General features: G+C 37.5%; 1 protein-coding gene across 2 annotated transcripts in view; it reads left to right on the forward strand.

Moving 5' to 3' along the window:
* tenm4 (teneurin transmembrane protein 4) overlaps positions 1–26,921 on the forward strand; it is a 193,336-nt gene that overhangs the window by 84,247 nt on the left and 82,168 nt on the right. For both annotated transcript variants that reach the window (XM_066699386.1, XM_066699387.1), the window contains exons 4-8: positions 2,325–2,546; positions 13,971–14,223; positions 16,710–16,808; positions 18,634–18,869; positions 25,457–25,627. In XM_066699386.1, coding sequence (XP_066555483.1) covers positions 2,325–2,546; positions 13,971–14,223; positions 16,710–16,808; positions 18,634–18,869; positions 25,457–25,627 — 981 coding nt within the window. The remainder of the gene's footprint in view (positions 1–2,324; positions 2,547–13,970; positions 14,224–16,709; positions 16,809–18,633; positions 18,870–25,456; positions 25,628–26,921) is intronic.

The following is a 26,921-nucleotide window of genomic DNA, read 5'->3' on the forward strand; positions in this document are numbered from 1 at the left end:
ACAATATACAGTTGTTGTTTTTTTCATTTATTAGTTTTTTTGTCAGCTAGGACACCTGTTCTAAAATGTGCAGTTAAAAACCTTACTATGCAGTTTAAATTGTATGCTCTTAGTTTTATGATAATTAGTGTGTTCATGTTAGTTATTTATAATACAGCCTGGACTTTAAGGATATTTTTTTTAATTGGTGTTTGCTTTCTATGTAAAGTACTGTCTTGAAAGAACCTTGTTAATTGCATAAGACTTCAGAATGGGTAAGAAGAAAAACCCATAAGACTGGTGTATGAGAAAAATTGTCTCTTTCACTTACATTGTAACTTTGATTTGAATGTTTTTGGAAGAGAAATTGAAGCTTTCATTTATATTTAGGGGTGTGTATAATTTTCTTGTTAGACACTACAACTGACAAAAGTAGTTTTTAACAACTTTAATGAAAGAAGCTTTTGAGAAAGCTCAAACTCTGCAGGTCATCGAGACGGCGGTGTCAAACCTGCAATCCCTGTCAGCGACTCTGGATAACTGACAAGTCTTAATAACCAGGCCTGCCTTAGTGAAGACTGCTATTAAAAAGGAAAGCACTCCCGTATAAAAATACCGTACTGTCACAAGCGGCCATGATGTGAGTGCAGAGTCTTGTAGCAGTGGTAATTGGGCGGCAGGCATTCTGATGGAAATATTGTCCATCTGAAGAAAGGTTTCTTGTGTTATGATAAACTTCAAGTTCTTTCTCACATTTAAGGAAACTGGGACTCTTGATAACCAGTTCAATCATATTCCCTCACAAAGGATGAGGCAAGACGCTACTTATCTGATCTATACTGCCTCTATCTTGAGTTTACTGATCTAGTTTTACTACAATATTGCAAAACTGTACAAGATTTCCACTATTTCCAAATATCCAAAGAAACGATGTGCATCCATAAGTTGTTTTTTTTAGGAATTGTATAGATGCATTCTTTTGTTGACATTGAAGGGACTCAATTCAGTGATGACTTTTATTACTTGATAACTTGTGTGCCATAAAAGTAAAAGTTATGTTTTTAACATATTTCTTTATCGTTCTCTCTGCTTCAATGAACTGTGTAGAAATGTTAACGAAGTGATGGATTAATTGCCATGTGATCTGTTGATACTGATCAGTTTTCCATCATCGTTCATGGATGTTTCTAATTCCTGTCTGAACTGTGCTACTCAAATCAAGATAATACTGGAAGCAGTTAGCAGCAATGACATAAACTGAATTTCTATTGCCTGAGATCCCCTCAGCCCCGTCCCTAAAACTAGATATCCTTGTGTGTGGGCAAGCGCTGTAATGAAATGGTAATTATAAATTATGGAGTTATGGAGGACAGTGATTTCAGTGACTAAATGTGAGATTTGGAAGAGAACATTTGGTTTTGCTTGAGAAATTGGATGATGATCTTTTACATTGAGGCTTTTTAATAAGATTTTATATAAAAATAGACCTTGTGTGCTACTGTAAATAGACCTTACTTTTTCTCGCAAAAATGTGATGATCAGATTAACTAGACTTCCCCCGTTTCAATTTCAACACAAACACAGAACTACACCTTAAATAAAAAAGAAAGAAAAACAATTATAGATCTTTTCTTCCAAAGTTGCGTTGTTGTTGGTGTTGTTTTTTTAACGTTTGTTTTAATGTTTTTATTTTGTTTAAATTGTAATAGTTTCCCCCTTTTAAATGACCATCTTCCATCTGGCAAGTCTGTCTTAAAAGTGTTCTTTATATTAGTTTATATTAGTTCTGAATTAAAGATATGTGATGCGTATTGACTAACACATTTAAGATCCAAGTCTTTATTATAGTCACAATGTTTAATAATTTGAATTAATAAAGTAATTAGTAAATTAATTAGTAAAGTAATTATAAACTATGACTGAAAGGACATTGTCTTTTCATATTTGAGCTAACTATATTTATGTACTATGCACAGATATCTTTTCATATGGTTTATAGATGTTAGTATTTGTTCACATTCCTTAACATTGAAATTTGGAAATTAATAAATAAATGTTATTGACACTAGAGAATCTTTAAAATGTAACTTAATATTTAAGGAAACATAACATTCACCTAATTGAATTCAGTTTCACCAACCAATTTCAAGAGAAACTCTAGTGTAATGTTCTGTACAGTACTCCTTATATTGGGGTGTCTAAGGCAGATTTGTCTACTGGTAAGTGCATGACTTTGTTCTTTGTTTAGTTCTGGTGTTGCATGTTTTGTGTTGTTTTCCTCTGTGGTGTTCCCTGAGATGTGTGTTTTATTTTTCCCCTGTGTTGTTTCTGTTTGTGGTCCACAGGTCCTCCCCTACATTGTTCCTCTGCCTCTTCTACCCCAGTTGAGCAGTCCCCCTCCCCTCCCCCCACCCATGAAGCCAATGAGAGCCAGAGAAGGTTGCTAGGTAACTGTGTGGCTCAGCCAACCCAGGAGTCCGACTCCGAAGACGAATTTGCCCCTAATTCATTCTTAGTTAAAACAGGCTCTGGGAACCTCTATGCTCCTACTACTGCTACTGCTGACGGTGAGTTGGTCTTCAAACTTTTCTTGCTTGCTCAGTGGCTACATGATTCTCTGTTGATCATGTTCTTGGGCTCATTGAGTCAGTAATGGGCTACTCCTGACATTTGAAACTAACTGCATGCCAGTAACTTTGGGCAGGACCACAATGGAGAAACTGGTTTTGCTCTCTTATTGACCCCAGTTGTTTAAATGAGAGATGCTGATGGGAGCTGAAGCAGGATGGGGACTTAAGGAAGGGAACCTTGATTCTTCTTTGGCTAAGATGTTTCTTTTTATTTATTTGTAGAGTGACACTCATTTATATTCTTTCTGGGAATGTGCAGTATGTTTTCATCAAAGCAAAAATGATCCAAGTGTTCTTGACAGCACAACAGCAATTTCAGAAGTGTTTGAATGTTCCACATATTTGTTCTTCATTTTTAATCCCAGTGTTTTTTTTAAACCCTTCATGCACAGCCTGTTTTGTTTGTTTAATTTTCAAAAAATATTGAAAATATACTGTTGAATTTGGTTGAGTAAGGTTTATTAAAAAACAATTGCTTAAACCGTTGAACTGATAACTGGAATCCATTCAGCAACCAGAGCTGCGATCAGAAAGAAATCTGAATTCCTTTCCATACAAATGCAAGCCTCTTTGGAGGATGGAGGCTGTTAAGACATATTTTAAACACGTGCAGGTACATTCCTGATCCTGATATTCTTCCGAGATTCATGAGTCAATAAAGATTCCAGACAGTTGTGAAAAGTCACAATTAAGCCATACCAAGCACTGCAACAATAGTATCTCAAGTCTAGTCACATATGTACTGTATTGAAACCTGAAATGAATTTTAGTTCCCAATTTAAAAGCTTGAATAAATTGTAGATTTGGATGGAAGTGAAATGAATTCTATATTTTAGAGCAAAATTAAGTGGGGAATTTATATATATTTTAATCTTCTTTTCAAATCTCTAATAAGTGAATTCATAATTTGATATCTTGACATGCATACCAGTTTTACATTTGTCGAGATTCTGAAATTAGACAGAATATGTTGCAGTCATGCAATTGTGCAGACGCCTGGCTAATTGACTAATCAGTGGAAAGAAGCTTCTATAGCCATTGTAGTAGTCTGCTGATAAGGTTATCATGTTATTGATGAGGTGTCCATCGAACAAGGCCCTGGCTGTCCTCTGTGTCTGTACACATTTAGTCAGAGACAGATAGCCTTGTAGTGTCATTATCTACTTCATAACTACACCAGTCCAGGGAATGAGATGGACGCGTTTAACAGATAAGCCTCTGCCTCTGCCTCTACCTCTGCCTCTGACAGGGTTTCAAAGGGCTTCAGGCCATAATAAAATTATACGGATTAAGAATCAAGGTTGTGTCTTCAATACTCTGAGAGCACCTCAAACTGTATGTTTTCATCATTCTTATCATGAATGACAACATAAGAAACTTTAAGACTCACAAAAAGAGTATTTGACCTATGATATTAATTCAAAATGTTTCTTAATTAATTAAGTTACCTACAGAATTAGGTGGCTTCTATTTATGATTATGTATTTATACCCTCATGGGATGTGTACTGGTATCACAGTGTTAATTCTCAAAGTGCTTTGTCCTTCTGTATCCTGACAGGACCTGTATATGACATCAACTGCAGGTTCACTTTGTTATTGCCACAATAAGTAATTGAATCATGTGCAATAAATATAATTCTGTAAATTTGTCCTGAACACATGCAACACTCACTATTTGAAGAATGGTCTTTTTGCACATGAACAGAACTGCTTTTTTAGTGCTGTTCAATATTTTGTGGCTTTCTTATGTTTGGTTTTTAACTGTCATTACATAAATATTGCAATAGCAAACCAGACACAGAAACTAAATTATCATATAATTTTATAGGCCACTAAGCAACAGATGGATTGTGGAACACAGGTATTTTCCCAAAAACCTACATCTCTTGCAATTTGATAAGTATTTGAATATGCACACCATAAAGCAGCCCACACACTCATTAAAGTGGAAATTTATGTATTGAGTTTGTAATGTAACTTTCTTCAGGCTTTTCAGGCTACTGTATATCCTTTAAAGTCAGGGGGTGGGTATTTCTGCAGTCGTTTTAGAGGGAGGTGTTCACTACACCTTGTATTTTCAGCCTCTTCCTTGTAAGCATTAAAAACAAAACCATTAAAGTCTGCTCGTCTGTGTTTGCATTAGCATTTCAGTGCTGTTTATTGTTAATGCAAAGACAAATGCATGCAGAAACATTAGGTCTGAAAGAGCACTTGCGTGGCTATTTTTATATATGCCTTACAAGAACAACCCAGGAGTTTGGGGACCTATCTTATCTTCCTTTCTGAACATTTTGTAGCTGATGGCTGTATTGGCAATCACTTAAAAGAAAAACAGCCCATAGCCTCTATCACAGGCAATGCTGAATACAGAAACAAAATCTAGTAAATAATGTATTGGTTTTGACAACTTAATTAACCAAAGGCTGAAATTAAATCAAATTGTAAAATGTTGCAGCTGCCTGAATGGCAGTCAAATTGTTACAGAAATGTTATAATCCAGAACAAAATCTGTCTTAAAAATCGAAAGCGACAAGAAATTGCTCACACAGCAACACCACATGGGCTTAAGGAAGAACATAGAGGACGTTCTCTTCTTTAGGAGATTCATCATGTCACAAAGGCCCTGATTTGCATAGAAATATAGGCTGCCTTAAGGCTCTCAGTATGGGGTAGTGGGGGTGTTATGGTGCTTTTCACATAATTTCAGGCAGTTTATGTTAAGTTTATTTTTTTATGTGTAAGGAAAAGCTAAATTAAAGCATATTCTTGGGCTGACATGTCTTCTGTGTAAAAAGCTGACTGTTACTTGGAGCACTGTTTTACATTTAGACCACCCGCCTGCGTGTGTTTGCCAGAGGCCGTGTTGCTGTTCACTTTATTGGACAGACCGCGCAACTCCAGGGCTGGGAATAACAGTCATGTCAGCTACACTTCCTTCCCACTTTTCCTGCACCCAGGATCTCCAGAGCTCGCAGTGAACCCCCCCTCTGTGGAGAGCCTTTCACCTTTAATTCTGATTACATGTAAATAAGCAAATTATGCAAATTGCAAATAACAGTTGGATCCTACACAAGCATTCCACATTGTTTTCCAATGTATTAGCATAGGGCTGGCAGGACAAAGACTCAATTTCCATAATAAAGCAAATCTATCCTATTTGCTCATCGTGCCATCAAATGAGCCATTTAATCCCGTACCCGAGTTATTGTTTTGGGATTTCCCAAGGCCATGTCTGATCCATTTACACTTGTTACTACCTTTCCCGAGATGTTATCCTCCATGCTTTATTTTAATATACATCTGTTTACACAACTCTTTATTTAATTATTAAAGGGATTCCTTCAACTGAAGTGATCGTCTCGCTGTATCTGTCCACCTTCACTGCATTACATCACTATGATGTCACACCTGTGTTAATGTTTATTTAAAGACTGAATTTAATTTATTCTGTGAGTATTTTCAATTTATTTTGACTGTACATTAGTTTCTACTTAAGTGTACTGTGAATGTACATTTCAGGCTTAGACATGTTAAAGCAGAAAAAATAAACAACAACTCCATTGTACTTAATTGTTACTGATTCCAGATCCATTGATCAGCCCCAAGCTTGTCTTACCATGTCCTTCTAAAAACAAGCCATCGCATTTGTACATGAAGGTACCATGACTTGTGGTCAGGGGGACCCCCAACTGTTTACTAATCTTGATCTGGAGTCCGATGTATTGATATAATTGAAAAGGGAATCCCCAAACATTCCTAAGTACTTTGGTTACTCACTGATACAAAACATTTCAAGCACAGAATATTATAACTCAGCTCCTCTGAGAATAATAGAATATTTGATAGGATTTGGATTGTACATACATTTCTGTGCTCAGAGTGGGATTATTTGGTACCTTGTTTGTATGGGAGAATTTGCAGTCATCAACCAAGAAAAATGCAGTTTGTCTATATATGTTGTGCACGTTTAAAAACAAGAATATATTTGGAATTCATATAGCTTGTTTGTTACTGCATTAAGACTTGGAGAACAACTATAGTAAAACAAGATCAAACTTTCAGCAGTTTTATACCCTCCCTATACTGAATGTCCACATCCCAGTTCTCAGAAATAATTGGTGCAGGTTATTTGTCTTCCCAGCTTTTTTTAACACAAGTAATGTTTGCTGATGGTTGTTTGTACCTGCTTTAAAAATGCATTACATTTTTACATTAACATGTTCTGGGTGTACAATTTCACTATAAATATATTCAGTGGATGGTTTGTGAGAGTCGGTGCATCAATCTGTATTTTTGTTTTGTAGATTTCCTTAAGGAATGTGTTACCCTACCAAGATAATGAAATTCACTGAATTTCATGAGCCTGTTCACTGAAGATTTTTGGACATTGTACAAGACATGTGTTTAGCTGCCTGGCTTTCTCACAGGGGATAGAAAGTAAAGCTTCTTAAGGGAATTTGGCCATGGGGTTGTACTCCCCTGCTGTGCAAGAGATCTTTAAAAGAGAAAAAACCCTGCCTTGCCTGTTTTAGCATCTCTGAAGGGGAAGGCTACATGAAACCAGAACACGTTCATCTCATGGCATAGCGTAGCTCATCGTAAAAGTGCCAGTTGGATCATTTTTGTATTTAGCCACATAGGAAGGTGGTCATTAAAATCAGCTCATAGACTTTTCCGATTTTCCTTTGAATTTAAACAATCTGGCAGCACATTAATTTTGACATGTTTAATCATCCTGCAATTTGGGCGAAAAAAAACTAGCTAACTCATTTAAAAGAGTCCTTAAGTAGAATTTGATTCTGTCTGGAGAACCCTCAAAAGTATACAGCTCATTGGGCAAACAGACGGAAGGCTCACAAACTAGTGTGTTTGTGGCTGTCATCGAGCAGCAAATACTCTCAATTTCTCTTCAGACTAGTCCTGTGGTGTTAAGTCTTGAGGATCCGAGGGAGAAAGAAATTAAATCCTAATCCTAATCCCTGACATCGGTTAGGGAGCTGTTTTTATTTATTTATTTATTTATTTATTTATTTATTTATTTTTCTACCCAATCTCTTGTGAGACTGAGCTGGCTGTCTCTGTGAGAGATACTGACAAGATTCTATTTGCCACAAATAATTGTGATTTTTTCTTCTTCTCTAATTAATGAAACAAAGCAGAAAAAACACCAAGTCTCACCGGAGCGTTGTCACTCACATGTATTGAAGCCCGGCAGCTGCTGAAAATGTATATCCAGTGTGTGTTGTTCTGTACCTGTTACTTTTCAAATCAGCCCCATTAAGACAGCGAGTTTTCCCAAATGCACCTACCTTGAGACACAAAAACAACCTGGGCCTTAAGAGAGAGAGCATCCCTCTTGTCAAAATAGTTACTAGTCACCTGTGCCAAATTTTGCTCAGCAGGACTTGGCACAAGCCCACCCTTTTATGTACAAGGAAATGCAATTTGAGGGGCATTTTTTTCTCCACTCATTATCTGCATTTACTCGCTGCAGCAGTAAGCAGTTCCTTTTAATCGGTTTAACTTGCGAGCGTTTGATGAATTTCGTATTGAATCACCTGCTCTTCCGCTTTGATCTTGAGTCCAGGGCTTTGGTACATCACTCAACTCGATCAGATGGATTTCTTTCAAGTCAGGTGGACCAGCATCTGTCACTTTACACAACTCGCTCAGAATCCATCCTTCTACTTTGGAAAAGGAATGAGTCACTTATTAAAGCCTTCAGTTTGGGTAGCTTTCTCATGTGCGGTGCATCGATAAAGAAACTTTGGATTATTGACATTTTCCCCAAATCGCTTTTTTTTCTTTTCTAACAGTGAATAAAGGATATATATATATATATATATATATATATATATATATATATATATATATATATATATATACATACACCAATCAGCCATAACATTATGACCACTGACAGGTGAAGTGAATAACACTGATAATCTCGTTATCATGGCACCTGTCAGTGGGTGGGATATATTAGGCAGCAAGTGCAAAGTTGATGTGTTAGAAGCAGGAAAAATGGGCAAGCGTAAGGATATGAGCGACTTTGACAAGGGCCACATTGTGATGGCTAGACGACTGGGTCAGAGCATCTCCAAAACTGCAGCTCTTGTGGGGTGTTCTCAGTCTGCAGTGGTCAGTACCTATCAAAAGTGGTCCAAGGAAGGAAAAGCAGTGAACCGGCGACAGGGTCATGGGCGGCCAATGCTCATTGATGCACGTGGGGAGCGAAGGCTGGCCCGTGTGGTCCGATCCAACAGACGAGCTACTGTAGCTCAAATTGCTGAAAAAGTGAATGCTGGTTCTGATAGAAAGGTGTCAGAACACACAGTGCATTGCAGTTTGTTGCGTATGGGGCTGTGTAGCCGCAGACCAGTCAGGGTGCCCATGCTGACCCCTGTCCACTGCCGAAAGCGCCTACAATGGGCACGTGAGCATCAGAACTGGACCACGGAGCAATGGAAGAAGGTGGCCTGGTCTGATGAATCACGAGTTCAAGGTGTTGACTTGGCCTCCAAATTCCCCAGATCTCAATCCAATCGAGCATCTGTGGGATGTGCTAGACAAACAAGTCCGATCCATGGAGGCCCCTCCTCGCAACTTACAGGACTTAAAGGATCTGCTGCTAACGTCTTGGTGCCAGATACCACAGCACACCTTCAGAGGTCTAGTGGAGTCCATGCCTCGACGGGTCAGGGCTGTTTTTGCGGCAAAAGGGGGACCTACACAATATTAGACAGGTGGTCATAATGTTATGGCTGATCGGTGTGTATATATATTATATATATATATATACACACACACACACATACATATGTATATATAACCTATTAGATGATTAATAATATGCCATTAAGTATTGATTTGATGAAAGCCACCTATTGGTCCAGGTACACCCCATTCTGCAGCTTGGTTTTGCCGAGTCACCTGCTACAGTAATGTCAGAGCTTGTCTCACTGGGCTGCCGAAATGGGCAGAGTTCAGCTTCAAAAGCCACAGGGATGATTTCAATTGAAAAGCAGGCTAAAAAGGAGTATAGTTGTCAGGGTTGTGTCAGATGGGTAGGATGTATAAGCAGAAACTGGGACAGACGTGTTTATTAAGTGTGCTCCGTTTTAATGCTGGAAAGATGAGAGATGTCGTCCCACCTGTACATTCTCCAGATGAGCTGTGATGTGTCTGACACAGATTCATGAAACCCATTTTAGCTCAAACGCTAACTTTGTATTTCTCATTGTGTGTTTGTTGTTTGCTGCTGCAGTTTCACGAACTATGTTTGCACTATATGTTGTTGTTGTTGTTTTGCCTTAATAATACTCCCTTAGTATTATCATATAAAAAATTAGCTGTTAAAGTCAAACATGATTTCCTCCCTGTCCTTTCTGTTGGCAGGAAATGAGGGCTGTATCGGCCTGGAAAACAGACAAATACAGGCCCCCTAAGAGAAAGCAAATAATATGATTTACTGTATGTATGTATTCATATTTATGATTTATATCACAATTAAATAGTAGTGTATATGACATATAATACTCTAATACGTCTCAGATGTCAGATTTTCCTTTGTTCCTCATCTGAAAAGTAGTGTAAACCCAATATATAAGGTGTTTTGTGGCCGTATGAACAATAACAGCGAATGCCATTCACAGTGAAGTGCAATAACGATGCCAACCAGTACCAGTACCAGAGACAAAAACTGTACATGCCACGTATAGTGCCATGAGAAAACCATGCCAACATTAACAAGGCCAGTGCACTAACATGACCCAAACTCTACATACAATTTGTATTAATATTATCATTATTCAATAATAAAGTAGTTACAGTTGTTGGATTGTAAGTGGCTTGACAGGGATGCTCTTTATTGGACAGGCGCTGATGGCACTGTTGTAAATGCCATGCGCTGATATTCTGACATCGCCGTGCTTTAATAGGATGTGCGGTGATGTCATCGTGGCTCATGTTTCGCTGTAATGTTGTGTAACCAGTAAAAATAACCCTGTCTTTGTTTCATTTTCAAGAACTTTAATTTCCTCATATTTTTCTTCCCGGAAAATATATTATTATTATGTTAGGTTACTTTGACATAATGAGGTGGCATTTTAGTCCCTGTCGAGTGGTTTATAGTTGTGAATCTGCTAGTTATTGATGAAAAATGTTTTGTGAGCAGATATAACCAAACCTATGAAGATGAAAGAGGCAGGATAATACAGTGCTGGTATGGAAAGGTTGGCCTATTTAGAAAAATTGAGTTCATTACTCTTTTTACATAGTTTATTGTGGATTGCCGAGCGCTTGTTTTTTTAGCATGATTTGAATGACCTTTTCATGTGCTATTCTATGGAGACAATTGAAAGGGCACATTAAGTCAATCTCGATAATGTAAGTGTTAAACTGAAGTAAATAACCTTTTTCTTGATCTTATTCTTACCTACTTAGATGACTTCTCTTTTAGACCTAATGATTGTAACAATATTGTGAAAATGAGAGTCATCCAAACGGGTCTTTTTTTTGCGGCAACAGTTGACTTGCGGGATCATTATCACAAGAGACTATTTCACTTCTTTGACTTATCAACTTACCAGGGCCAGAGTTCTTGAGGAATAATTTCAGAGAATAGCTAAAAGCTCTCTGGAAACCTGTGTGTGTGAACAAGCCAATTAAATATGTATGCCTTCTTAAGGCTTTTTTTTCTGCTTTATTCAATAATTGGCAATCTGCTGGCATAGATATTGTATGAAAAAAACAGTAGAGCACATGAAAAGGCGCTACATTGGTCAGTATAGAGACAATAAGGCTCATTGATTGATGAATGGCTTAGTAGTTATGGAAATGGATTAATACAGTGTGGTCTTCCTATTCTTGGTGTGCAAGGACATGGTCTAATGTGTATTGCAACGCAGCTGCTATACTTCTGGAAGACAGGGTCCGATAGCATTTCAGACAACCCGACCTTCCTAATGCCAGGCGCCCTTATCTGTACGACATCGAAAGTGTCTTTTTCACTTATCTCATGATTTTGAATGATACTGCATTAGGCGACATCATATTCCTATCTGTAAAGTACATGTATTTATGTATTATCTAAGGCCATAATGAAGCAGACTAATTTGCAAGTCTGAAAGAGAAAGATGACTCTCTCTGCATTCTCTGCTGGCTAAAAGAACATTTCCACCTGTAGGAAAAATTGTGTGTCTGTGTTAATCATTTTCACCATCACTATGTCTCAAATACGTACCAAAATGGCTGGCAGATTAGCTTGTTATCCAGATTTCCCATTGACACTGACACATTTCCACAATAAAGATCACATTACTTTGTCTGAACCCTTTTGAAAGTGTGCGTTGCAGTTTGAACACACTTATTCTTCTCCAGGCAAGTTCCAACTTCAGGAAATTGTATTTACATTCTTGGTATTAGAGATTTGCCCCATGTTAATAAGCTTAATGCCCTTGTAGCCTGTCTGTACAGACAGCGCAGCAACCTTGGCTAACAAAGTCAAATGAAGCTGATGACATTTTAATGCACTGCTCTATGTAATTTGTACCAGCGATTCTTAATTATTAGGGATAGATTTTAATTTATAATTATAATTAAAGAGCTTCATTTTTTACACCTTGACAGCCTCCAAAGTCTATTAATGTGCCGGCGCAGCAGAGATCTCAAATAACCCCTTCACAAATCGACAACTGTTTTGACTGACCAGCAAGAGAACCTGGAGAACTGCCTTTTATCTCTACCTCCTGTTTAATTAGGAAAGCAAGCTAGACAACGGGTCATTTACATACAAGGATTTTCAGAAACTACAGTAAAAGTATAGTAAAATGCTTCAGTAAATACAATGTAGTCATAGAGTTACAACAGGGGTGTCCAAACTGGGACCTTGATGTCTACTCTTAATAGATATTCCTGCCAGGCTATTAATTTAATTGGTAAATATAGTTTTTCCTTGATCTTTAGAAGCAGTTGATTTAATGAGACCTGTAAAAACATCTAGATTCTGATCCACTAAACCTGAATCTTTCAATAGTGAAGATTAGATGCATTATTTTACATTTGTATTTGCATGTAGTTGCCTTTGGTTATGGCTTCTTCCTCCAAAGATGGATTGTCGCAGATTGTCACTGTCTAAAATTTAAAAATAAATAAATAAACTAAATCAGATGTACCTGGCTGCACATTCAAAGGACCAGAACTGGTGCAAAAGCAACAGTTAAACTGGTGAATATATCATCTTACTTATTTACCTTCAATTAGGAATACCTGCCATTTTACAGCAGCCGGTGAATCCTGGTGATTTCACTGCCACAGAAACTAAATGGTGGGGAAAAAAAAAAAACATCTGTAAAGAAGAGCTGTGCTGGGGAGAGTAAAGTGCACTAAAGGGACAGCAGATGGGCGATGCCGGGTGTTACTGGAGTCTCTCTGAAGAGACCTAATAAACAGCCCAGTGCGCTTAATTCTCCATCTCTAATGTACCCATTACCAGAGGCTGGGTATGGTAATTGGCCATTGTTAGTTTAGGAAACCAAACTGGGCAGCTTGTTGAAGTGCAGATATTTGTAAAAAAAAAAAAAAGCCTCTGATGCCCAGGGGTGGCTTTGCAACTAAACTCAGATGACCTTTAATTGACTGAATGACAAAAAGACAGGAAATGAGTCAAGTTAAATAGCTGACTATTTGGGTGTTAAGGCAACAGTTTGGTTGAATAAAACTGCTGTGTATTTAGTGTATTTGAGTTTTTTCACAGTAACATTTCATAAGTCGAGCTCTGTTTTGTTAAAGCAGATATTTGTTGACTCATTGGGCTTCATTTAGCTCAGTATGGATGCGTCCTCTTCTTTATAGGTTATAGTTACATTTTTACCATGGTATTATACAGTTATGGTGAAAGCTAAGACAGTTTTCCACAGAGAGAGAAGTTAATAAGAAAATCATTACTCAGACTTTTTTTTAAATACTGTGTAAAATCAGACCTTAGTTTTAATTAGAATCAATATTTTTTAAAGTGTTGCCTTTCCGGTTTTCCCTGAAACCCATTTGTGCGCTACTGCATGCTGTCATTTAATGAATGTCTCTCCATGGATTAACTTACTGAAGCAGACAGAATATTTCTCCCCACAGACATTTCCGTTTAGAAAGGTTAGAAAACTGTTCAGTTGTGAAATAATCACAGAAAGGAATGACAGGCATTGACAAGTACAACAGAAAAAAAACAAAAAATGCACACCAGGATAAAGCTTGATTAAAACAACAACAACAACACAAACATTGCATAACTTTAAATTAAATTATTTGGCATGTTGCTTTGCTGTAATGCTTAATAAAACCATTTTGTCTTTTGTCTTTGTAGACCAGTCATCGACGTTCCAGAACCACTCCCGGCTCCGGACCCCCCCACTGCCTGTGTCTCTATCACACACTCCAAACCAGCACCATGCGGCCTCTGTCAACTCTTTGAACCGGGGAAACTACACCCCACGCAGCAACCCCAGCCCGGCACCCACCGACCACTCCGTGCCCCCCGAGGCTCCCTCCAGTGCTCAGGACTCGGGCAGTGCCCAGGACAACTGGCTCCTCAACAGCAACATCCCTCTGGAGACCAGGTACCACCATAGAGGATGGGATCAAACACAATAATATGGCCTAGGCTGAGACCACCATTGTTTTATCTAGTCAATGAGCGTTTGTGTCAGTCCATGGCTCGTTTTATTGTCGTTCTAGCCCTGACATGTGTTTCATTAAGTACAGCACGCTCTTTCCCCTTTGCCTTGTAACCTTCTGGGGGTCAAGCTAACATCCTATGACCTAATGCCCTGAAACCCTGTCATGCTGCATTGGAAGACTCACTCCATAAAGCTGTGAGGTCTTTTACTTATTCATGCACTGGACAATATATATACATGAAAATGTTGGTGAACAGGAGGAAAATACTATATACTATAATTTCTTATAGATTATATCATACCAATGGCCTGTAGAAGTACCTTACGATAATAATATTAATAAGTATTTACTGTGATTTGAATGAAATAGTCCACCTTTCTTTCCTGCTGCTCTACAATCATGTTTAATAGTACACAACTAGAGCTTTTCATTATTTCTTATTGTTCTTTTTATAAATCCCAATGCACCTGCTAAACGCATTCCTGAAATAGGAGGAGACTCTCATACGAAGCAGACCGGTGAAGTGCCCTATTGGGGGTGGGCTTCTGTTTATATTTCTGTTGCTGCTCTTCTCCCACACACACTGGAAAATCACTAGTTATTGCTCTATAAAGTGAATAAAAAGTGCTGGTGTTTCGATGAGATCCCACTGAAACTGGAGATCGGGGGGGAGTCGCCACACAAAGAGAACTTAATTGATTTCGTCCAGATATAAACATCCCAGTGCAGGTCTGTTCAGGGCCTGGAGAATCTCTACATCGGCTACAATGGGAGCATTGATACTGCCTTCTCTGCCTCCGCGTCTGTATTGACCACGTCCATTTCATCTCGGTCTTGATATCGAATAGCATGTGTGTGTGAAGTTCTTTTGCATTAAATCTTTCCCTCTTGCTTTTACGCTGGTTTGGATTTGCTGACCACCCGCATCACGGTCCCAAGATAGATCCACTTGTAGACAAGTGATGAGAAAGGGTGCTGAGCGCTTTGCCTGTAAGAAAGCTGGGGAATTTTAAAACGAAAGCTATTTGTACAACCGGCTTTCAAACTATGCAGCTCCAAAGAGACCCAAATTGACAAGTGAATCATGGAGTTAATTTAGTGGACAATTATGCTATCTACTGTATTTCAGTCTGTTCCACTACACATGGGCAGCATTAAGAGAGATGGTCCAGTCAACAAGAAAATGAACATTAATATTAGTAAGCGGGAGGCCAGTTAGCAGTGTAATGAATGATACTGTGTTGTATATGATTCAAAGTTAATAATCTCCTACAGGTGATCCAAGTGGAGTGTGTTTGTGGGATTTGCATAAGCAGTTTTTTCAAAATATAATTTGTACTGTTGCTATCCAAAGTTATTACTAAACAATAAGTCAAATAAACGAAGCACTTTAAAAAATGCAAACAAATCCTTAAAAACATCTTGTGGGTTTGCATGTTTATTAGATTTGTTTTTAACTTCTTCATATTTTTCTAAATGTGTCAGTATAAATGCTGAAATTTTTTGAGCTCTGAAATAAACCCATACACATATTCTCCTCATCTTCTTTCTCTTGGGCATAATTTTGGCAGATTTATATTTTTAGTTAAATGTGTAATTTACTACCCTTACACTCTGTTTTATATTAAAATAAAACACCCTCCTTGAACCAGCTTGTAACTGATGGATTTATATATAAAGTATTTCCTCCTGTTAAACTGATCAAGTTCAGTCTGTACAGTGTATGCTACCAGATCATTTATCCATTACATTATTTCAGCCTTACCTTATGGAACAATGTTTTTTGTTTTCTTGTCCAGCAAGAAATATAATCTGTATTAGAAAATAGTTTTGTTATTGATTTCCCTAGAAAAAAAAAAAATTGGATGTACATTCTGTGTAAAGATAAGACTTTTCAAAGTTATCCAGTGCTGTTTTAAAATCCTAGAAGACAACACCAAAAAACAACATTTTGAAGCTAATGTAGGAGTGTTTTTAAACTCAATATAATATCACTGTATGAAGGGCATTTAACACCCACTTTTTGGTTATGTACTGTAACAGCAGTTTATATGATAAGCTTTAAGGGTTGATTAAAGTGATGCATTGTTTTCTTTTAATTATGGTCATAAAGGAGCCAGAATACTCTTTTGTATATCAGAGAAGAGCAAGACGCATTCAGAGAAGGGCAGGGATCATTCAATACAAGGTATGGGGCATTCTGGGAAAAGCCCAGCGTGCTGGATGTATCAACGGAGAAGGATAGGTAGCTGTTGAGTGTCTCACTAATATGTCACTAATGGTCTAGTTCCATAAGGGTTTTATTTTTTGTGCTGTTCTGGGTTTTCCTTTTTTTTGTGAAATCGTCTTTTTGTTTCTGTTTGTGTTTGTGTTCCTTACATGCATGTCTCACTCTAGCTTCATTCATCTTTTCATCTGTGTGTAGAAACATAGCAAAGCAGACATTCCTAGAGACTTTACAGGACAACCTCATTGAGATGGACATTCTTGCATCAGCACGCCGCGATGGTGCTTACAATGACGGGTATGTGAGACTTACGCACATTCAGTATCTTACTGTCATAAAGCTGAGGACATCTGGAATGTAGGGCAATATAGTGGTATAAAAATATGAATTAGCCATCATTTTTGCCTTTATTAAACATTTGATAATCAGCATCAGCTCACAGAACTGTTTGTTACTCCACAATCTACATACTTTAATAAATACTATTCTACAGTTATTTTAGATTTTAGAAGAGCTTTTAGGTTATTAAAAGTCATTCCATGCATATTTACTGACAACATTTACTGACTTTGGCACTTCAGATTGTATCTTCAAATATTTACATTTTAATTAGTATAGAATTGCCCAACAAAAACACTTTTTTGTTTTGTCATACGCTTAATGCAACAAATGTCGATAATTTCTAATCATCTTGTGTGATGGTTACCCTGAGTGGATTGTCTGGGATGTCAGGTAAATTGTAAATTCATTTAGGATATCACCGCCATTCAAGTTACTTTGCCCTGACCTGAACAGTCATCCATGAATCATGTTAAGCAGTTCCCATTTCTGGTCAGTAAGCACAAATTCCAGGCACTGATCTCCAAGCCAGTCAGTGCCAGTCTAACGATTGTACTGCTTAATTATCACCCTGCAGTCAACGAACCCCTAAATTAATGTCTTTAAAACTACCTTCTGTACTGTGCATTGGCATTTGTTTTATGAAAACTGGGTCTTAATATGACAAAATGACTGTATATATAGTCCAAAATGCATTGTCCCCCTGTAAATAATGTCTAAATAATCATGCTAATTTTAATTTGCTGAAATATTATGCATTGCTCATGCTGTCGTACAGTAGACCTTGTTCACAAGTGCTTTGAGACTCCAAAATGAGTCATACGGTAAAAGCCCCTCTCAGAGTACAAGACGGGCTACAGCCCAGAGCGTGACTACTCCATCCAGTCTATACGATGAAGCAGATGTGTTTGGGAGCCCCCAGGGGCTGGTGGAAAATTGGCCAAGCATAACCAGGTTTGGTTGGATTACTGTCAGCTGGGAGATACTCCTCTAACCCCTGTCACTGGTCAATGGCCTTACGGCATTATCAGCACAGTGTCTGTCTTCCCCAGACACAAAAGCCTTTCTTTTTGCATTCCAAGCTTAAGGTAGATGACTGAACAATTCACATTTCAGTGTACATTACCATCACCTCTGCCAGACTGGTGCGGGGGTTGTAGTAAAGAGTCAGGTTATATAAAAGCTGCCTTCTTATTATAGGTTATCCTTTTAAAGGGGAAGGAGATCCAGCAATTACACATTTATAAAATAAACGTTGGTGTATTGTATGAGAATATATAGACGACTGGAAAAGAAAAACATATATATATATATATATATATATATATATATATATATATAGATTGATAGATTTAATTTACTTTCAAGTATATATTAAAGTATTGCTACAGTCGATGCATGCCAAGAGCTTTCATAAAACAGCATTGCTAATAATAACCAGGCTCTGAAACACAGGTTTTATTATAATCATGTAATTGGGTTTTTTAAACAGTCTTTGCATGACTTTGCAGAGGTTACCATTGTTTTAAATAGCAGTGGTTTCTGTGCTTTGCAGCAGCATAGGTTATCATCAGAAACTGTACAGCATCTTGGTTTTATAAGGCACAATGGTTTCTGCCTTCTCAGCAGTGAGTCACCAAACCTAAAAGACCAAATTACTGGCCAGTCAAGGGATACTGCACTCGATGTTCTGTAAGTCATGGGGTGAAAGAAAAGAAAAGAAAAACTCACTCTTGCATAGCTGCTTTCAGGAGATCTTGAGGTAACCGTATGTATCTTGCAGGCACTTCTTGTTCAAGCCCGGGGGGACATCACCCTTGTTTTGCACAACCTCCCCGGGGTACCCCTTGACGTCCAGCACGGTGTACTCCCCCCCGCCCCGCCCGCTCCCTCGCAGCACCTTCTCCCGGCCTGCCTTTAACCTAAAGAAGCCCTACAAGTACTGCAACTGGAAATGTGCCGCCCTGAGTGCCATCCTCATCTCTGTCATGCTTGTCTTTCTGTTGGCGTACTTCATCGGTAAGTGTTCCCCCCATTCTCCGACGAATTTCAGACATGTGTTGAACTTATTTCAAGTTTAATTCGTAAAGTGTCACGCTCTAAGTTATCTGTTAAAAAAGTCTTAAAGCACAATGTGGACCATCGCTCAAGTAAAAATGAAAATGTGAAGTATAGCAGAACAAACAAACAAAATGCAAATGCCTCCTCCCCACGTGTTTCTCTGCACAGCGCTGGGTAATAATTAGAAATATTATTATCCATGTTTTTTCTTGCCATGTTTCACGATTTTAAAAAGATGGTGGCCGGAGGGACCCCCGAGGGCGGGACGTCAGACGTTAAAATAGATTGGTTGTGAAAGTACATTTTGGCAGACTCCTCTGTTCATTGCAAAGTGGTGAATATGGCTGAGCCTCAAGCCAGAGATGTGCCAGGTGCTGTCATATAGAATATTATGTACATTTCAGCTATTTAATTTGCATGTATGATTTGACCTCCAGGCTGCACTTCATTCTCCACATGTCCTTCATGTGTAATAGTTAAACAGTTATACCCGATAGTTTATTCTGTAAAGTTTATGCTCATGGCACTTTAGAAGTAAAACTCTACACACTTACACATATGGACTGCATTCAAATACATTATATAAGCGATTATATCTGTAGATGCATGCCATCAATAGTGGATGTATAACCATCTAATTTTCAGATGATAGTAAAAAAGGAAAACCATTCTTAAGGAAGAAGATGTAAACATAGATGATATTGTCTGACACTGCAGCTTTAAGCAGGTCTGCTAAGGAGAGGTAATATTCTTGATCTGCTTGAGGACCCAAAGCCCTGCTTAGCTCTAAATATACCTTATACCAATTGTGCCCTGGCAGGGTGCCAGAGTTGCCCACCAGGCTGATACAGCTTAATTACTATGGGTAATTACTTCTTAAAAAATATTAATTATTAAAATTCAGATGGTCTCCCCTTGCACCTGATGTAAACATGTTCAAAACAGAATCTCGCCACAAGATCTGGATTACAAATCAGAAACAAGGGCCATCTTTAATTAAATGCTGATGAAAAAATATATTTAATTTTGAGTGCAATTAATTATTGAGTAACATAATTGGAAACTCTGGCTGGTTTAGCTAATGAACTCATTTAAATCTGATGACTGATGTTTTGACTCGCCCCATGCTTTTTTGTGCAGCTTAATAAAATGGCTTTTTTTTTTTTTTTTTTACCCATTAAAAGTTTGAAGCGTAAGAGCTTGAATCTTCACAGTGGTGGCTCTCTAATTAGTGGATTCATATTGTGTTCACCTTCAGAGGGTCATCTTCTGCCCCTTGAAGTAGCTTCCTTTCATGCTGGGTCCTCTTGCTAAAGATCAGTATTCTTACAGAGTGTAACTGTCTCCTAAAATGTGAAGTAAAACTAATACACTAGTCCCCATAGTAATATTCCCTAAAATCTGTAATGAGAAAAAATAATCTGCAGCTATTACAGTATTAATAAATAGAAATATACATGAAACAGCAGTTATTTAAATGTTTTAATTCACATTATTAAAAATAAATAAGATTTTAGTGGTGCTCTGGCATTAAAATGATGTGTACATTTTACATTGTTTTATAAGCGTGTTCCAGGCCTGGAGAATGTAAATGTAACATTTTACTTTTAGGAACATTTTCTGTCAACCGTAATTTTAAAAAGTATCCACATCAATGCAGCACAAAGAAATAGCCAGGAAACTGTGAAAGGCACTGAGATGTGCTGTGACATTGATATAAACTAGCATTCAAACTCTGGCAGCTTTTTGGTTTATTTGACCGCAACATGAGAGTTGTAATCACTGTTTATCGACTCGTGGTCATTGCATAAGGTAAAACTCAGCTTTCCATAATCTTTTGCCATTATATTTTGTGCTTATTTGAATTTGCTTGAAGAGGCTGCCAAATTCTTCTTCCAAAATACTTCTCACACTCTGTAATAACATATGAATATCGGTGTGACATTACCCATGTGACATCTAATGATAACAGTAGATACAAATTACATATTTTTTTGTAGTTATTGTCATTTATTTATATGTTTTCCCCCAAAATTAAAAAATCTGCAAGAGGGCATATATCGTGTGTGTGTGTGTATATATATATATATATATACATGCTGTTGCTACTTTTGTGGAATGTGTTTGTTAGGTGTATTTTTTTTCCGTTGAAGAATTTACATTTACCCTTTACAAAAAATGTAGTACATGTTACCTCATGGAATATAATGTAATGTAAAACCCAGACACAATTAGGATAATCCATTGAATGGCCAAGCTTTTGGGATTGTTCTGACAACCTTAGGTACGTTTTCTGTTATCAATCATTTTTACATTCTACACTACAGAGTTTAAATGGAGGTGTTGAAATGTGATGGCTGCAGTATGTACCTCAGATTACAAATCTTACATTTAATGGCGATATTGGCATACATTTATTATTTGGGGATATGGAAAGAATCTGAGAGATTTCACTTTTTAATTATTTAATTATATTTGAATTTAATGTCTGTTGAATTAAGAATTAACTAACGAAAATGAATAGCAGTTTCTATTGCATGTCTCATCACAGCGTAGACTCACAAGCACCAGAAAAATTATCTTTAATCCAGTTTCAGAAGATTTTTTAAATAGCTTTCTTTACTATTGAGAATATTTATATATATATATATATTAGTTCTAGTAAAACTAATTGCACATTTTCACACATATTTTTTTTCTTTTGAATAAACAGACAAATATGTAAGAAAAGATAATTGTCTCTTTTCTTCCCTGGAATCAGGATATTGTCTTAGCAGAAGCTAGTTATGCAAAGAAGTGATAATGCATGGCTAAATATGCAAAGGAAATTATGAGGAATTTGATTGATGTGTGTATGTGTGTATTTGTGTGTGTGTGTTCATTATAATTATTTAAATTGTCAGTAAAATATTCATAATCAGCCGCTTGAGAATGTTAAGAAGAAATTCCCATAACTATGACTGTATTGTGCCGTTATTGCCCTTAAAATTATTTGATCTGATTTTCAATATGAAACCCAGGTGATTCTTTAGCTGAAACTGAAAGATTTTCAAAATAAGAACAAGACAATAGCCGTTTTAATAGCAATAACAACCTGTACTGAGGTTACTGTAGAATAGAACCGTACCTTAAGAAGATAGCCTTTATTATATGTACTTTCAACACTAAGGAAATAAATAATTGAGTGTATGAAACATATGTTGTATTGATTAGACACTATTAAAATATAAAGTAATTGATCATAGAATATAAGCAAAGTGTAGCACATGTTCTAAATGAGCATTCTACATACGTGTAGAAGTCTTATTTCATCTGTATTTCTACTATGATCCTCATAGTTCACACTGTTCCTCCCTTTCGGGCTGGATACCAGATGTGACTGGTTTTCACATCCATTTCCTCGCTGATGCAACGCGAGTATAAAATGCATTAAACGTGCAGTGTCACCTTAAATATATCATTATGTTTTCATGAATTCGCTCAAAACTGATTGCACAGCATTTGTAATCAGTGCATGAATTTAATGTAATGAAAAAACAACTTTGATTTGGATATAAAGCAACAGATGTGTTCCTTGAAGCAAAATTCCCTTGAACATAATTTTTCTGTGTTGTCTCTACTCTAATGCCCCATCTGCACCGTAAGCAAAATTGACAGATGAAAAAATGGCCTGTTGTTTTTAAATATTTTCTGGCTGACCCTTTTTCTTTTAGATATTGATTAAAACGTAATTAGCAGCCTTGTTTAAAAAAGTGCCAAATGCACAGTATTAAATAGTATACCTAAAAAATAGATTTCTCATCTGTATTTTAGGAATGATTTATGATTTTGTGAAAAATAGTAGCTGAACGACACAGTGTGTTTTCAGCTTCCTCTTGGTTAGCAGGTTAGAACATTGTAAAGGGGTGTGGGTGCAATTAGGTGTATAATGAGGAACTGGAGAACGCCATGCTCACTGTTTACCCATTCAAGTGACTAAGATGTATTAATTAGCCATATGTTTGCAAACACACGGTCCAAGCATTGGCAGATATGCAAAAATACTAATTTGTGAAGCCAAGTCTGTAGTTTGGGAGAGTTGATATTTTGTATTTGTCTGTTGGCTTTCTGTTACATTTTACCTGGTTTTCTTTATGATAAAACAACGTACTTTTGAACATATTTTGTATTATGCAAGAATGAAGTATAGATATGTGTGTGTGTGTTTAATAGAGCTGCACTGTGGACTCCTAGACACAAATTTCTATTTAAACATATATATGACATGCAGGTAGAAAACTTTTAAAATAAAGTTTTGGCAGTAGTACAAATAGTGCTTATCTCATCATAGTCTTCTGGACAGAGGTTGAGGAGAGTCAGGATGCAGTTGGGCAAGAATAGGCGGTGCAGAAGAGTGATTACTGAGAAACTCAAATGAAAATCCAGCCCACTGCTTTCTTTAGGCAATTGCTCTGCCAGTGTACATATGCGCCCACTGTCTGATCCCCCACCTGATATGAAAGTACAAATCAAGAGACCGCTTTCACTTAAGCCCACAAAATGACAACTTTTGAAAACCAGGCAATCAATCTCTGAGTGGATGTGTTTACCTTTTAACAAAGCTGGTTGCAAGGCCTTTTATAATATGCACGGAAAAGCAAAGGACTGAAGGGAGAGGTCTTTTTGGGGGAATTTATTCTGTCGTATAAACACTTGCATGCAATTGCTGATTTTATTTCTGGTAATTCCCTTCACCTCCAGACTTCGGGCTCGGCTTAGTCGGAGGATACAAAACTTATTTTCATAGAATCACTCCAGGAACACATTCAGAGGCATTTTCGAATGGCTATTGATTTACTAAGCCCCAGGAAATTGCTTTCATCCTTTATTGCAACTATATGAAGGGCCTCATAATTTCGGGCCAGATCTTTTAGTAGTATTTGAATGGAGAAATTAAAATAGTGTAGCAAACCGGTACATGGGTAATTAATGGAAGGTTATCCATTGGAGGACAGAAATGCTTTCCATTTATCAATACAAGTTTGATCTGTAGCCTGTCAAAATATCATTACGCTTCCTAACTGGCAATTTAGATGCTAATACTTTAGCTAAGGTTTGCTGTGGTCTGTTGATTATAAAGAATCTTTGATCCGTAAACAGCATCGTAAAATAAGTTTAAAACATTGTGCTCAATATGGCCAAAAATGGTGCTTAGTTAAAATAAATAATAATTTTTTGGGGGTTAGAAGATTAAAAATAGCTCCACAGAGAAGGGGTCAGATCTCTGCAGGCTCCATCATATCTAATTCCTTTTTCCACTGGCCGTGTTTCATTATCTGAGAGCACTAACTCCTCCATAGCGATACCACTGTGCACACCTCTGGGAGTGAGCGCGGTGGGGGGATATTAATGGCTCTTATAATGTAATGTGATGGAGTGACAAATAGGTTTCAGTTTGCTACTTAAACTAACGCAGAGAGTTTCAGCAAGTAAACAGAGCCTAGCAAAGGTTGTGATTAAAAAGGGAGGCAGCTGTTGAAACCCCTAACTTTTTATTTTCATTAGTGTTTACATGTCGTAGTCATGGTGTTAGTGGTACCGCCGGGAAGGGAGGATTGTAGGATGGCCTGCGAAAGCGACAGGGAGCCCCGCATAACTCTTGAAGTGTGGTCGGCTTCCAATGGGAAGAAGTATACATATCTGAATAAAAGCAGCATTTGTTGGACACAGAGACGCACACAGCATTAGCCAGCGTCTTTTAATCTAGGCACTAATTTCACACATCATAATTGATTTGCGTGGTTGTTTATTCGAAAGCTACGGAGACCCAACAAGCCAATAAAAGAGCTGTAATGTATTTCTGTTTTTTTCCGCTGACTGGTGCGTTTCGAGGGCAGCTTATGCTTCACTAAGCTCGTCTTGTCTTTTTTCTTCTTAGTGATCTATCACGGTCACCCCCGCTCCCCTGTGTCCCTCACTCCATCAATCTGTCCCAAAGGGCATTCCTTTTGTTGACCTTGTGAAATATTGTTGTGTCTTTTTCTGTCTTTAGCGCTCATTCCTTTTTATTCCTGCTGACTCTATAATTTCCTTATCTGTCCAGCTGTGGTGTGAATTAGTAAGGTAGTGGTGATTCAAATAAAGGATCTGCCTAAGGCCACAGCCCATTTGTGTTCATGAGCTCTTTAGAGTTTCCCATCCTGTGCCATCCACAGTTTAAACACAACTGATTACACAGCAGTTTTTGTTTTCTTTTCTTTCAATGACCCCTTTGATCTGAAGCAAGCCCCTTTCTCTTTGTAGTGTCAGCATTTAAGACACTAAAGTGTGGTGTGTTTATAGCGATGCTTTTAGGCTTATATTATTAGCTGTTATTTGTATAACGTTTTTTTTTTTTAATTTGTAACAAAACTCATTTTATAATCTACTTAAACATCTTTCTGTCAACATGTCCTTTTTCTGCAGGGAATTTACACAATTTATTTTGCAGTTACTAGTAATCCCAGTTCCACCATTGACTTGGGAGATTTCTCTACATGGTTGCTGACTGTGTATTCCTCTTTTAGCCATGCACCTCTTTGGCCTGAACTGGCACCTACAGCCGATGCAGAGGCAGATGTTTCAGCTCGCAGAGGACAGGGATAGCAGCCTGCCAGTGCCTACAGACATGGCACTTCCACCACTGGGGAACACGGGTGTAGACCTGCCAGACAGAAAAGGCAAAGGCACAGATGATGGTAAGTAATGAAAAAATATCTAGGTGTGTGTTCGATTATACCCTGCAAATTTGACTTGTTCAGCTGATCATATCTCCTAAGAATTTAAACTGAGTAGCTAGACCCTTTTTGACACGAGTTCATATATATATATATATATATATATATATATATATAATTTTTATTTTTTTAAGGATTTGCTCTGAAGTTAATTTATTTGTAGTGTCTTTGTTTTACATTTTGCACCATGAAGTTATTCTTGCATCTGTTGATGTCCCACTGGATTCAGAATGAAGTACTGTGCTAGAGCTGACAAAAGTCCTAAATGTGTCAAATCGATGTGTGAGATCGGTGAAGAAGAACTGAAACCACCATGCTGTAACAGTCTTTTTCTAGGAATGCACTACTGCATCTTAAATGATCAAATTTGACAACTTAAATATTGTTTCATTTAATTAGTTCATTTTAATTGATTGTTTTATTCATACAATATTGTATTAGTGCTTTCTGGTCTGTATAGTGCTGCTTTAAAGAGGAACTGAAAATATTGAAACATATAGCTGTGATTCAGCAGGTTACAGTGTCTTAGAACTGTATTTCATATTCAATATTTTTAAATAGTCATACGAAAGTAATAAAGAAATCGTATTTCTAAGAATAACTGTAAGAAAACTAGTATTGAAGGAAAATACAGGTCTTTTTTGGTGAATTGTATCTTATAGTTAAAGGGTAAGTTGTGGTTAAATTCCCCCCCCGAAAGTCATGAAAATCTCTCATCCGGTTCTGAATTAAGACTGGGTCCAACAGCCTGGTAGCACTCTGCATTGTAATCCAGTGAGAAGTCAAGAAAGCAGCTGCAATGGAATAATATGATTTGTTCCTGGAAGGAAACACAGGCAGCTTTGGGGATTTTGTACTGAAAGGCTGCAGGGAGATTAGTTCCTCTCCCTTCCTAAAAAGAAACATTCCTTTAATCTCATAATTTGGGCTCTTTGCTGGCAGAAGAAGAAAGGATGCAGAATCTTGGCACCAGCCCCAGGGTGTTGAAGGTTATACGGTATAAATGGTTGCTCAGTCCCAGTCTTTATCAAATGGTCCCAATTTGGAAATTGTAATTGTCGTAGGCAGTGGACAAAGGTGAGAGATCAACTCCTTGATTTCCACATAGATTAGTGCCTTGTCTGAGAATACTAGACTGTTGGAAGTTAGCGTAAATATTGCAGATAGGAAACAAACGTCTCTTGGGGAAGGTCTTTGTGAATGGCAGCTACAGTTGAAGGGAAATCAATACCTACGACTTTGTAATTCTGCCATA

The sequence above is a fragment of the Amia ocellicauda genome, chromosome 3 (assembly GCF_036373705.1).
Source record: "Amia ocellicauda isolate fAmiCal2 chromosome 3, fAmiCal2.hap1, whole genome shotgun sequence".
NCBI lineage: Eukaryota > Metazoa > Chordata > Actinopteri > Amiiformes > Amiidae > Amia > Amia ocellicauda.